This window comes from Nannospalax galili, unplaced genomic scaffold (assembly GCF_000622305.1).
Source record: "Nannospalax galili isolate Female #2095 unplaced genomic scaffold, S.galili_v1.0 scaffold104, whole genome shotgun sequence".
Lineage (NCBI taxonomy): Eukaryota > Metazoa > Chordata > Mammalia > Rodentia > Spalacidae > Nannospalax > Nannospalax galili.
The window spans coordinates 211,666-224,009 of record NW_008353596.1 but is presented as its reverse complement, the minus strand read 5'-3'; the positions used below and the strand labels follow the sequence as shown (position 1 = coordinate 224,009).

Sequence of the window (12,344 nt, the reverse complement as noted above, 5' to 3'; positions counted from 1 at the left end):
GTTTCATGATCCTCCTGCACTGCCATGGATGATGCTCTGTCCTAACTAAGCAGGGAACTGCTTAGGATACATTGTAGCATCCATGTAAGTGATGTTAATATCTGAATGGAGGTAGGAGTGAGTAAAGATGGAAAGATGTCATCAGATTTCAGTTTCAGAGGGAGAGCCAGCCAGACCTGAGGATGGTCTACATGTAGAGTATGGGAGAGACTAGTCCACCCAGTGGCCAAGGTTCCCACAAAGAGAAGAGGGCAGGTTCCCATTACCTTTCCTTTGTCAAAGTAGCCTATTATGGTCTCATAGAGTGTCTCCTTCAGCTGCCTGTGGGTTTGCGGGTGCTGCTGGCCTGTCTGCATGACCTGTGATGCGCACTGCTCGTCTGACCACTGTAGAGAGAATATAGGGAGTCACATGGGGGTTAAGAGGCAGTCATGGACAGGTGTCTGCCAGTACTAAGGCAGAAACCACCCTCTCTAGCTCTTGCCCGATCTGTCTCTTCTCCTTCCCTTTCTCTCAGTTCATCTTTGGAAACTCAGGTACTATTGGGGAAGCCATTTTCGTGGGTATTAGTACCCAGGATGCTTGAAGACTGCTCTCTAGCAGTACTGATGATCAGAACACAGCAGATGAACCACTGACCATGAGCCATCAACACCTCTCTATTAAGGAGCATACACCTTCTTTTGGCTTCCCCTGGTTCCTGGTATCTGTGGTCAGACAGATGCTGTCTGCAATTTCCATGTGTGAAGTGACTGATTTCGACTAAACTGGGTTTGTTTGCCTTTCTAATGGTTCACAGTGTGTAGTTTGTAGGGATTTTTCTAAACGCTAATGAGACACAGTTCTAATACTTCAAACGTCAAAGGAAACTAACTATTCTTTGCTTTCACATCAGTGTTCTCAAGAAAGCAGCTCAGGTCATACTAATGTTTTATCCTAGGTAACAGGTTAGAGGCTATGTAACATTGTAAACACGTCCTTAAGGCTATTGCTGTTGAATAGAAAGGTCTTTCAGAACCTTCTGTGACCAGGTTAAGTAGGGCAGAAAGATATGCTGCCAGGTAGAATTTAGGGGCACCAAGAAAAGTAAACTTCATTTGGCTTTTTTTTCCCTTTTGAGTATTTCTTTCATTCTTTTTTAAACTCTCCAACCTGTGGGGGATCCCATAAGGATCTTAGCATGAATCCTCTTCATGGGGCTGTACCTTGAGAAGCCAGGTGTGTAGAAGCAGTGTGTAGGCGGCCTCTGTGTAATTGTCACAGTCCAGATGAAGGTCACGGAGTTTATAAAGGTACCTGTTTGAGGGAAACCATCAAGAGTTACAAGACATAACATTAAGAAAGTATTTGAAGAGGACAGGAAGCAGCCAGACAGAACAAAGGGGTTCTTCTGTAAGGCACAGGAAGTCCTTCAGCCTGGCTGACCAGCCTTCTACATGGGTGGTAATAACAGCACCTAGCATTTGTTGACATATGATACTTAGTATGTATCAGGTACTATGCTAAGTGATTTTTTTTCCTTTTGTTCCTGACAGAAGGACTCACTATGTAGCTCAGCCTAGCCTGGAATGTAATACATAGTCCAGCCTGGCCTCAAATTCACGACCCTCCTATTGATCCCCCAAGTACTGGAATTACAGCTTGTACTAAGTGTTTATGCTAAGTGTTAAGGCTTGGATCATCTAATCCTCAAGAAAACCCTGTGATATGAGTTCATTAGGGACTCCCATATTCTGATGAGAAAAACTATGACCTAAAGTTAGGGACCTCCAGATAACATTCAGCTTGATACAGAAGGGTCTGGCCAGTGTAATGACATGGCGATAGAAGAAGAAAACAAGTAGCTTGTCAGCATGCTAAAACAAGAGGAACTGAAGTGTGATCTCCATCTTAATCACTGTGTGAGTACGTCAGCACGACAATTATAAAGGGTAGTTTGGATCTTCTCTTCAGAATTATCTGGTAAAGTGCAAAAGGAACAGAGAAGGGGCTAGAGAATGGATAAGGAGGCCCTGAGCTCAGCAGAGCAGGGACTAGAGAATGGATAGGGAGGCCCTGAGCTGTTCATAGAGAGAATCTGCTACTCAGGCATACTCACATTCCCATCACCTGACCCTTTGCAAAGTGACATTCCAGTTCTGAACCCTGAGATGAGAATCCAGTTGAAAGGTTGTGAAGACAGAAATAGGAACAAAAGAAGGGAATTACGATACATTCTTATAACTGATCACATGGGCAGCAAACCATGGCTTCAAGCCCAACAGGACCAAGTAGCAACCGGCTACAGCCTCTGAAACAGTGAATTAAACTAAACATTCTTTTTGGCAAAGTGATGGAAAACTGACTGACACGAGATCCTTTCAGAAAGATTTCTAGCCTGATAGTTTAGCTGGGCTCTGCAACAGTTGGGGGTCAGGGTAAGTGGGCGAGCATCCCCGCCAGAAATATGCAACTCATCCTGCCAACATTGCTTTTAAGGTGAGAAAACAGACCTGTGTTAGGAGAGATGGGGGCAGGGCTTGGCCTAGTTGTTCCTGCCTCAACCCCCACAATGCTCTGCTGATGGGAGTTTTCAATGAAATTGCACATGGCATCCAGGTAGAGTTTGGAATTTGGAGACATCTGTGTTGCATACATGGTTCAGTCCTATCTCATTGCTTCCCTTTAGGCCCCTTGATGGCTGGGCTTCAAAAACTTGGGGAGAGTGGCCCAAGGGGGAGTTCCCCTGCTACTTCCAACTTCTGAACCAACCAAGGCCACTTCGCCTCCCCTTTGTTACCTTGGAGCTTAACCATCTGCTACAGAGCCCCAAAGAAGATCCACCAGGGCTAATAAGTCAGATGCCTCTAGGTGCTGGAGTGAGGTGCCATAGGGAATCACAGCTGTATCTAAAAGGGCCACCACCACGCAGTGAGTGACAGTTGTCTGAGTGGGATGAGGGTGCAGTGTTGTGATGCTTCCTGGGTTTTTCAGAAGGAAATGTTGGTTTTTATAGTCTCTACATGTAAAACTTTTGGCAACCAATTACAATATGTTTTAATTCTCTGCCAAACAGAAGAGACATCCAGACTATCCCCTGCCTGCGGTATCTAGAGTAAACCAATATGGTGGCTTGGCTTTTTGAAATTAGCATAGGCCCCACTCTCCAAAGCTTGTGGGGGTCTGAGACTCACTATCTGTGCTTCTAAAGTGGAAAAGACAGGAAAGAGGTTTTTTTTGGGGCGGGGGGCATGTGCTGGTCATGTAGCCTGGAGTCTCCCATCTCACCCTCAGAGTCGAAGACAGAATGAGAATTTTCTAGAGCAAAGAGAGAAAAACCACAAGCAGTGACTAGAGTGGCCCAGCCAGCATAGCAGAGAAACTGAGGCAAGGACCCCCATGCTGCAGACTCCAAAACTTTGTGTGTAGCAAAGCTCAGGACAATCTAGAGAATGACTTTTTCTCCACACCACTGTTCCTACTGCCGGACTGAGGTAAAGTAAGAACTGAACCATGCTGGTGGTAAGAGGAGAGAGAGTTTAGACTTAAAGGTTCAGCCCTTTAACTGAATATGTCAGAAACCTTGCAAATCCCGCGCTCTTCCACTTTCTTGTTGATTGCACTGCTGGGGCCTCAGCTCATAAGAACCAAAGATCTATGACCAAGAATTCTTTGTTGTGTTATTCATTGTAGAAAAAAGCTGGAAAAAAGCTAATTATTTGATACAGGCTAGATAAATGAAGGCATAGTCTGTAAAGGAAATTTTACAGTTTCTTACAAGTGATGTTGAAGTACATCTTGTCAAGTAAGAAAGAAGAATAAATTATTAGTAATATAATGCCATTTTTGCATGTACAGAATTAGATGCATATGTGAACTAAAAAGTCTCAAAATATGTATGGGTTATGAGAGTTTATTTCATGATTTGTTTTATTAGCTTATAGTTTATGAAGCTTTTTTGATTGTTTTGGTTTGGTTTTTAAAAAGTGTTTTATTTTTGTAATGAGTAAAAAATAACAGTAATACATTTTTTTCAGGAAAAGTATGAGAGTCTGAGAAAAATTGGCTTAAGAGTTCTTTGCTCTAGGCGAATGTCCTCAAAAAGCCTCTCATGATATACTCAAATTTTTTTTTTAAATGCCTACCAGGGAGGCATCATGCAATGTGGTATTTTTCTCCCTTTTATTATTATATTTATATTGGGCATGTACATGAATATGATGTGTACGTATGGGTGTGCACCTGTCATGGCACACGTGTGGAGGTCGGAGAATACCTTATAGGAGTCAGTTCTTTCCTTTCACTATGTCGGTCCTGGGGCTTGAACTTACATGGCCAGGCTTCACCCACTGAGCCATCTCACTGGGCCCTTTTCTCTCTAGAAAGGCAGGATAGCCAATGGCCCTACTGTGTACCTGGACGAAGGAGGGTTTTTGACATGCTTTCCTGTGACAGACGCAAATAAGCTCACAACTCAATTTGCAAGGTTTCACTCCTAAGGGAAATGTCTGCATCTGGACAGCAGGAGGTCTCAGAACTCAGGTTTCCTGGGGATGACTGTGGGAGAATGGAAGGTTCCAAGACTTGGGAAATTGAGAGAAATCAGAACACTAAGAGTCAGGTGCCAAGAAACAAGGTTTAGATCCTGAAGGCAGGGGGAGCCAGAGATGGATACAGAGCAGATGGGTAACATAGCAGGTTTAGATTTTAGAATAAAAATCTTACCTTATGTACATCTCTTCCCGGTTGTTATCTTTGTAGAAATTCTAGATAGAGGAGGAAAAACAGTATTGAATGCTTTTCTTTGCAGAACTGCAGGGATACAGGATGTGGTGATGGAGCTGAGGGAAGGACTGCTTACTATCTGGGAAGGCTGACGGGGAGCAGGAAGTTTACTTTGCTAAATGCAAAGAGGATCTGCTCTGTAAAGCACTTCTCTGACTATAAAGGGGCAGAGCAAGTGTCTCACTCATCACATTTTAGGGAATGCAGCAGAGCTATTTGCTGGGCTGCCAAGACCCAGCAATTTATCTATTCAGATTGTCTGATTTAAAAGGCAACCTGGACCAACCTTAGGAGCTTGGTGCAGCTGCAGGGATCTGAGTTGAAAAGTAAGTGCCAGCATCCAGCAGCAGTAACAGATCCTAACTCCTGACATCAAAGAATACTCCAGATTTATGATGCAATTCCATACCCAAAGTACTTAAACTCAAGCATGCCCAGGAGACCAGGTCCTAGTTCTAACTTAGAGGCCATTGTCTTTTTTTGATTGTGTTCTTTTGTTTGTACTAAATTTTGCTGTATTATTGCTTTATTTTTTGAGACAGTCTCACTCTGTAGCCCACATTGGTCTCAAACTCCTGTTCCTTTTTTTTCCAAAGTATTTTATTTATTATTTTTTATTTTATGTGTACAAGTGTATTGCCTGCATGTATCTAAGTGTACCTGTGTCATGCAATGCCCATGGCGATCAGAAAGGGGCATCAGATCCCCTGGACTGGAGTTATGGATGGTTGGCACCTGCCATGTGGGTGTTGGGAATCAAACTTGGGTCCTCTGCAAGAGCAGCCAGTGCTCTTAACTGCTGAGCCATTCTTCTAGCCCCTCAAGTTCTTGTTCTTTTAGTTTTAGCCTCCTGGGATTATAAGTGCATGCCATCGGGACTGGTTCTTAGGGGACATTTATCTATTCATTTATTTTTATTTATGTGTATGTGTCTACGTGAGTGTATGCCACCTGTGTGCTGGTGCCTGGGGAAGCCAGAAGAGGATATCAGAGCCCCTTAGGCTACAGGTGGTTGTGAGCCACCTGACTTGGGTGCTGGGAACTAAACTTGGGTTTTCTGAAAGAGCAGCAAGTACTCTTAAGCACTGAACCATCTCTCCATTTAGGGGCCATCTAGATTGGTAGTAACTTTGGACTCTGCTTGTTTGAGATCCTAATCTTGGGACAATTTAAAACAGGTTTTCATAGATTTTTTTAGCCAGGACATCCTGATCAGATCTAAGAGCCACACCATGACAAACCTTTGTGGGATGCAAGGCACCTACATGCTCAACTTAGAGACATACAGAAGATGTGTTCCGGGGGACATGGTCAGGGGTGGCAACCTCACAGAACTTCCACTCTGCTGACAGCAGCACCTTCCCACTGCCCCTCTCTAACACCTGACTGTTTTGGAAGTGCCTGACCTACACATTCTCTCTGGTATGGGTGTGGCAGATAAAGTTCAATTTCTTCAACCAGCTCCCGAGCCTCCTTGGAGAGAAATGGGAAAACCCCTTTCCATTTCGTTATGTAAATTGGGCCTGTTATTAGCACTGAATTCCTTTCTGCTGTAGTCAGGGTTTTTAAAATCCCCTTGGCATTCTGAAAAATCAATGGCAATATCTAAGCTGTTAAGAAAGAGTTCATATCAGGTAGGGGGAAGCCACACAGCAGAGCTGGGGGGCAGGATTTGTATTTCTGGAACACTGGGAATGGCAGGAGGCAGTGTATATAATAGATATCATGTGGGCTTTGACTGATTTTATTCACATAAGCTATTTTAAGGATGGCAGACATTGTAGAGATGCCACACCGTGGATGCTACTCATAGTCACATGACACCATGGGAGGCCATTTCAGAGCTAGCCCTTGAGAGCTCATGTAATGGGGGTGAGAGCTTGGGTTTGGAGCTAGCTGCTTTAATTAACCACGTCCCGCTCTAAGTTGTAGTTGTTAGGGTTACTCTGCAAGAAGGATATTGCCACACTTTAGCCTTTAACCATGGTCCAGGACTGCACGGCCTCATGAACTATGTGCTGTCCTTTTCTCTAAGAGACAGACAGAGCGAGACTCAGAGCTTCCATTAGTTACTGCAGGCAGGACGAGAGCCCAGGAGCTACAGGTATGTCTCTGAAACCCATCAATTAGCCAGGTGTTCTGCTCTCTTCCTTCAGTAGGATGTGTGAAGAACTTAAAGGAGTTCTTTTCACCTTCCACTTCACATATAAGGAAACTGAGCACAGGAAGGCTTCTGGATACAGAGCACACATGCAGAGCAGGGACTCAGCCACTGATTTCCAGAGCAGTTAGCACCGCTTCCCTCCCAAGAGCAGACGTGAGACCCCAAGCTTAGCCTGCACGGCAGGACACCAGTCCGGCTGGGTCCAGGAGGACCGGGCGGTCACGCACCAGCAGGTTCACAGTGCAGCTCATACGGTTGTCTTTGCTCTCGTCTGTCATCACGCCCCGGTAATCCAGCAGCTTCTCCAGTAGCCCTTTGACCAGACTTACAAAGCTCTCCACAGACTTGGCAATGGTGGGGTGCTCCACTGTACACTCCATCAGGCTGTGGGGAGAGAAGGGCTCTGAGCTCATGCTGGGAAATAGTGAGGAGCACAAGCAAATGACCAGGGGATGGAAGCCCCCTGCTCAGCCCTGGTTTATTTTCCTTACCCATACACTCATCCAGTCATACAACACAGCAGGTATTTTTATGCTATAGGAACGGGAAAAAATTAAAATATTCAATTTTTCCTATGCAAGCAGTGGTGCGGGATGGGGGTGGTGGGGATGGTTACATTTGCTCACACTGGGAGTGCAGCAGGATGACTTTTGTGGGTAGCAATTTTCACAATATCTAGCAGTATTTTAAATGTACACAGTCTCTGACCCAACAACTTTACTCTGGGGAATCTGCTCCACAGAAATACTCCTAGAACTATGCTAGGCTGTATTTTGGGGGCTTTCAAATTGTATCTGATAATGGAATGCCTGGAACTATCTGAAGTATCCATCAATTAGAAAATGGTTAGTATTTTCACACCATGTGTTTCTATGAAAGCTTTAAAAAGTATTAGAAGGATGAATTGGTATTGACATAAAAACTCTTTTAAATACATGGTTAAATAAGTCTACAAATGATTTTATTTTTTATTTAAGTAACTGGTACAGAACTTACCATCTTCCCAGTGTTATTCTCAGTATCCTAAAAAGATGAGCTCCTTTAATCTCCCATCATAGTCTAAAGGATGAGACTCTCATAGATAGGAAAATTAAGGCATGGAGATGTCACTGAACTTACTCAAGGTCTCATAGTTGATAAATATCAACAGTCTGCTTCAGCATCCATGTCTCAACTACCCAACTGTGTGTGTGTGTATGTGTGCATGTGTATGTGTGTGTGTGTATACCCACAAGATGGCACAAGGCACGACCAAGGTTAGACATCAGCCGCTTAACTGTGGTTGCTTGTGACAAGGGGTCTGGAGTAAACAACGGAGAAAGAAATGCTTTGCTTTCCTACTTAAATACAGGTGTACTGATAAAAAACAAAACAAACAGATGACATTCTTTGTAATATTAGCATTATAAAAACTTTATGCCACTTCTAAAGCACCTATCAGTGGCTAAACTCTGTACTAGACATAGTGTGGTGGGGAGAGACATCAGCTGGCAGAGAACCCTTCCACCCCTGCAAGAGAGGATGGGGTTACAATTTTGACGACAATTCTTAAAATCACATATGCAGTGCCAGACACTGTGCTGATCCCTTAAGACATTCTCACAGGAATTCCAACACTAGACACTATTCTTCCCTGTTTACAGAAGAGGAAATGGAAGCAAAGAAAGGTTAAAAGGCCTTCCCAATACCACCCTGATATAAGTTTAAGTGGCGACCTTGGAAACAAAGCCAGTCACTCAATCTGCGGAGAGATTTTCTCACAGATGCCATAACACATTCTCGGGTGTCTTGGGTGGACAAGTGCCACCCAGGTTGCGTTTCCAGCCTATGGCAGGTGGTGGAAGTCCCGAGACATTTCAGGAGGAGAAAAGGGGAAAAGCAAGGACTTCACAGGGTCATTTCCTATCAGAATCCACAGCAGGCTACAGAGGCAACATCTCAAACTGTGGTGGGGACCAGACACATCAGACACATCGATCTGAGAGAAGCACCTGCTCCCAGCTCTCAGGGAGAGATGCAAATGGCCTGTGATTTACACCTGTCTGGCTCAGCCACAGCTGTGCCTGCTCCTCTGGGACAGCCACTTTCAGCCCTGCAGTCGAGCTTCTCTTTGGTGTTTAGGGTGGGATTTCAGGCAGAAGGCACATCTAGGCTCAAGTTTGGCCAGAACAAGGGTTCTCAGCCCTAGACCATGCCACAATGCCCAGGGAGCTTCCAAAAAGCTACCGCCCAGCCTAGGCTGTATCTTTGGAACCTCGGGAGGCCCAGGCAGCACTGCTTTGTTCTGAGGCTGTCCAGGAGATTTCAGTGCATAGCTAGTATTGGAGACCAACCTATGTGAGCATCACCTGAGCACTTGTGCTAATAGAGTCTGATTCACCAGTCTGCTTGTGGTCTGAGATCCTGCCTTGCTAACTATCTCCCAGCAATCCAATGCCTAAAATAAACTCTTCAGTTTCTTAGTGTGTCTGTTCTTTGGGGATGGGGAAGGAAGGCTGTTCACACAGTGGAGGGCTGGAGAGATGGGTGGTTAGCTACCACTCACCCAGCTATCCATTCAACACATACTGTTCTATAAACTATAGATCATTAAGACCTGGTGCCCTGAATGGAGGTCCTGGTTCAGCAGGAGAGATACATAGAGATAAGGATGAACCATGGTGTACAATGGCACTGTCCTGTGCTTGGAACTAACTCCCTGCCTTCCAGCCACTGTACTAAGCCCGTTTCATTGCTTATCCTGTTCTGAACTCCCACAACTTAAAGCAGACATTATCATAACCCCCCAAACTACATGAGGTATGAGGCCCTTGGGGCTAGGTTCTGCCAAGGTCACATAACTCTCTCCTCTAAGTCCCACAGTAGAGTGTTAAGTGACAATAAGAAAGAGTGGTGGGAGTCATGAGCCACATGGACCATTCTCCTTAGTGGATCTCCATCCATCACCCTCTGCCAGCCACTGCCTTGGGGGCTCAAAGAGTGGTGCCTCCCTGGAATTGCACACTCAGCAAGGGAGGCTTCTGGAGAGAGAAGCCAAGTCCCTCACTAGCATTCAGACCTGGACTTCCACTCATCCCCTTTAAAACTGTGCAAAGCCTCTGATGGAACTGTTCCCCTTCCCAGTACACTGGTTTTGGGAGAATCCAGGCCCCAGAATATACAACTAGATCTTTTCACTTTGATACTCCCTTACTATCCCCAAGCAAGTAGAGGTGGGTTCTGGGGAGAGCTCTGACGGCAGGGGGGATTAGGGTCTGTGTAAGGTGGTGGTAGAGCTTGTGGCATTACACAAAGGCACGCGAGGACTAAGATTCAGCTTTATCCTACAATCAAGCCTTCTTCCCTGAGGCAAGACTGTAAGTGCCATAGGAAGGGAAACCCCGTTCTAGTCACAAAAATACCATCCAACTTTCAAGCCCTGTGCCTACAAGGTTGACTCTGTCTATAGATCCCTATACCAGCTCAGGCCTTGAATGAGGAACTAGGAGGAAGACACCAAACCCGGGGCTGAATTGTGGTTCCTAATAGCTACATTACTGTCTACTTGGATAATAATAACAATAGCTAATATAGTCACACTACCCACTGGGTATCAGAAACTGTGCTAATGAAATAAAACTAAAGGAAGCCAAGAAAGAAAAGCAACCACGCTAAGTACCTTACAGACCTTCCCTTTCAGTCTTGACCAAACCTCTGAGAGTTGGGCAATGCATTTATCTCTAATGTATGGGTAAGGAAACTGAGGTTCAGAGAGAACAAGGATGGGACCAGGGCCCAGGGCCCCTGGCTGTTCTGAAGAAGCCCTGATTTCCAGGTTTGGCATGATTAGTTTTGTGTAAAAAAAATCGTTCACACCTCCATCTCAGGAGGAAAATAACGAGCTGCCTTTAATTTCCCTAACCCGCTGAGGACTCCTTTGATAAAGAGCCACTCAGACAGGATTTTGTGAGTCCTGCTGGTAGTCCAAAGCCTGATGCAGAGCCCCAGCCATTTATAGAAAAGGAAATTGCCAGAGTGAACAGGATGCCTCTTCTGGTCACTATTTAGATTTTCCTTCTCAGAACCTTAAGATGAGCACGGACTTTTGCCCTTGGAGACTCAGTTCCGACATTTCCCCAGGGGACAGCCAGCACATTTCTCCCTCCAGTAAATCTGGCTTGCATTTTAGGTGTTTAGGAAGCCTGCGTGCAGCAACAGGCAGGGCCTGGGTCAGCTGAGACTGTGCTTCCAGGGGCTCCATTGAGCCTGGCTGGACTCTGACCAGCTGTGAGGAGGTTCACGGTGGGAAGTTAGAACAAACCTTTGTTTGCCTTTGTTAGGAAAAGTCAACATTCAGAGAAGACTGGGGAAAGAGTCCCCACACCAGAGGATCATACACACCAGAAAATACAGAGGAGGGGAAACTGGGGTGCCTGGATATCTTCCTGAGAAGGCAGGGGCAATTACCAGACAGCCAGAGACAGGAACTGGGAGCCAGGCCTAGGGACTTAAGCACATTCATTAAGCATGTACCTGCTGTGTGCCAGCTGCTTCCTAATTACCTAGTCTTCAAAATAACCATGGGAGCTTTAGAAACGGGGATACTGAGGCCAGAGCACTAATGGGATTTGCCCAAAGTCATACAGCTGCAAACTGGGGAGTCAGGATTCAAATGCCACGTGTTTCCCCCAAAAGATACAAGTAGCCTATAAGCAACAGAAAATGCTCAGCATCCTTAGCCACCTCAAAAACTGAGAACAGACCACAAGGACGATCAGCACACTCCTGCCAGGGGGGCTGTCATCGATAAGAGAGATTAACAGATGTTATAGGAAGTGAAGTTGAAGCCTTCCTGCATTGCTGGTGGGGGTAAAGATGGAGCTGTCCGTTAGTGTGTTTGGTGTCTCCTCAAAAGGCTGACTATCTTTATACTGATATTGCCCTACCACCTTGCAATTCTGTTCTGAAGTGCCATATTTAAGTGTTCATGGCACAGTCAATCCTAAAAACCAAGAAAGCGGAACAGACTACATATCTATCAGCTGATTAGTGAGCAAACAAAATTGGTGATGATGTATGTGATCTGGATGAGCCAGAGAACAGCAGGCTGTATGAAAGAAGCTGGTTACAATGGGCTATACTGATCCAAGTCTGTGAAATGCCCAGAACATGCAAAACCAGAGACAGAATGCAGTCATGACTGCATGAGGCTAGAAGACCTGGGGCGGGTGTGTGTGTGTGTGTGTGTGTGTGTGTGCGTGTGTGTGTGTGTGTGTGTGTGTGTGTGTGTGTGTGTATGGAGGAGGTGTGCCTGGGGGGTACAGGGCTCTTTTTGAGGGAAATTATTTGTGGTGATGTTTGAGCATCACTTGGTAAACAATACCAAGTCAGTGAGTAGTGCATTCTAGGTAAATTGAAGAATTATATGTCAGTGTTT

The 12,344-nt window shown here is 45.3% G+C and overlaps 1 protein-coding gene across 1 annotated transcript in view; it reads right to left on the bottom strand.

The window, feature by feature from the left end:
• Positions 1–12,344, bottom strand: part of Dock2 (dedicator of cytokinesis 2) — a 260,786-nt gene that overhangs the window by 44,265 nt on the left and 204,177 nt on the right. Inside the window, exons 9-12 of the mRNA XM_008850736.1 lie at positions 7,156–7,312; positions 4,705–4,745; positions 1,206–1,296; positions 267–386 (exon numbers count right to left, since the gene is read on the bottom strand). Coding sequence (XP_008848958.1) covers positions 267–386; positions 1,206–1,296; positions 4,705–4,745; positions 7,156–7,312 — 409 coding nt within the window. The remainder of the gene's footprint in view (positions 1–266; positions 387–1,205; positions 1,297–4,704; positions 4,746–7,155; positions 7,313–12,344) is intronic.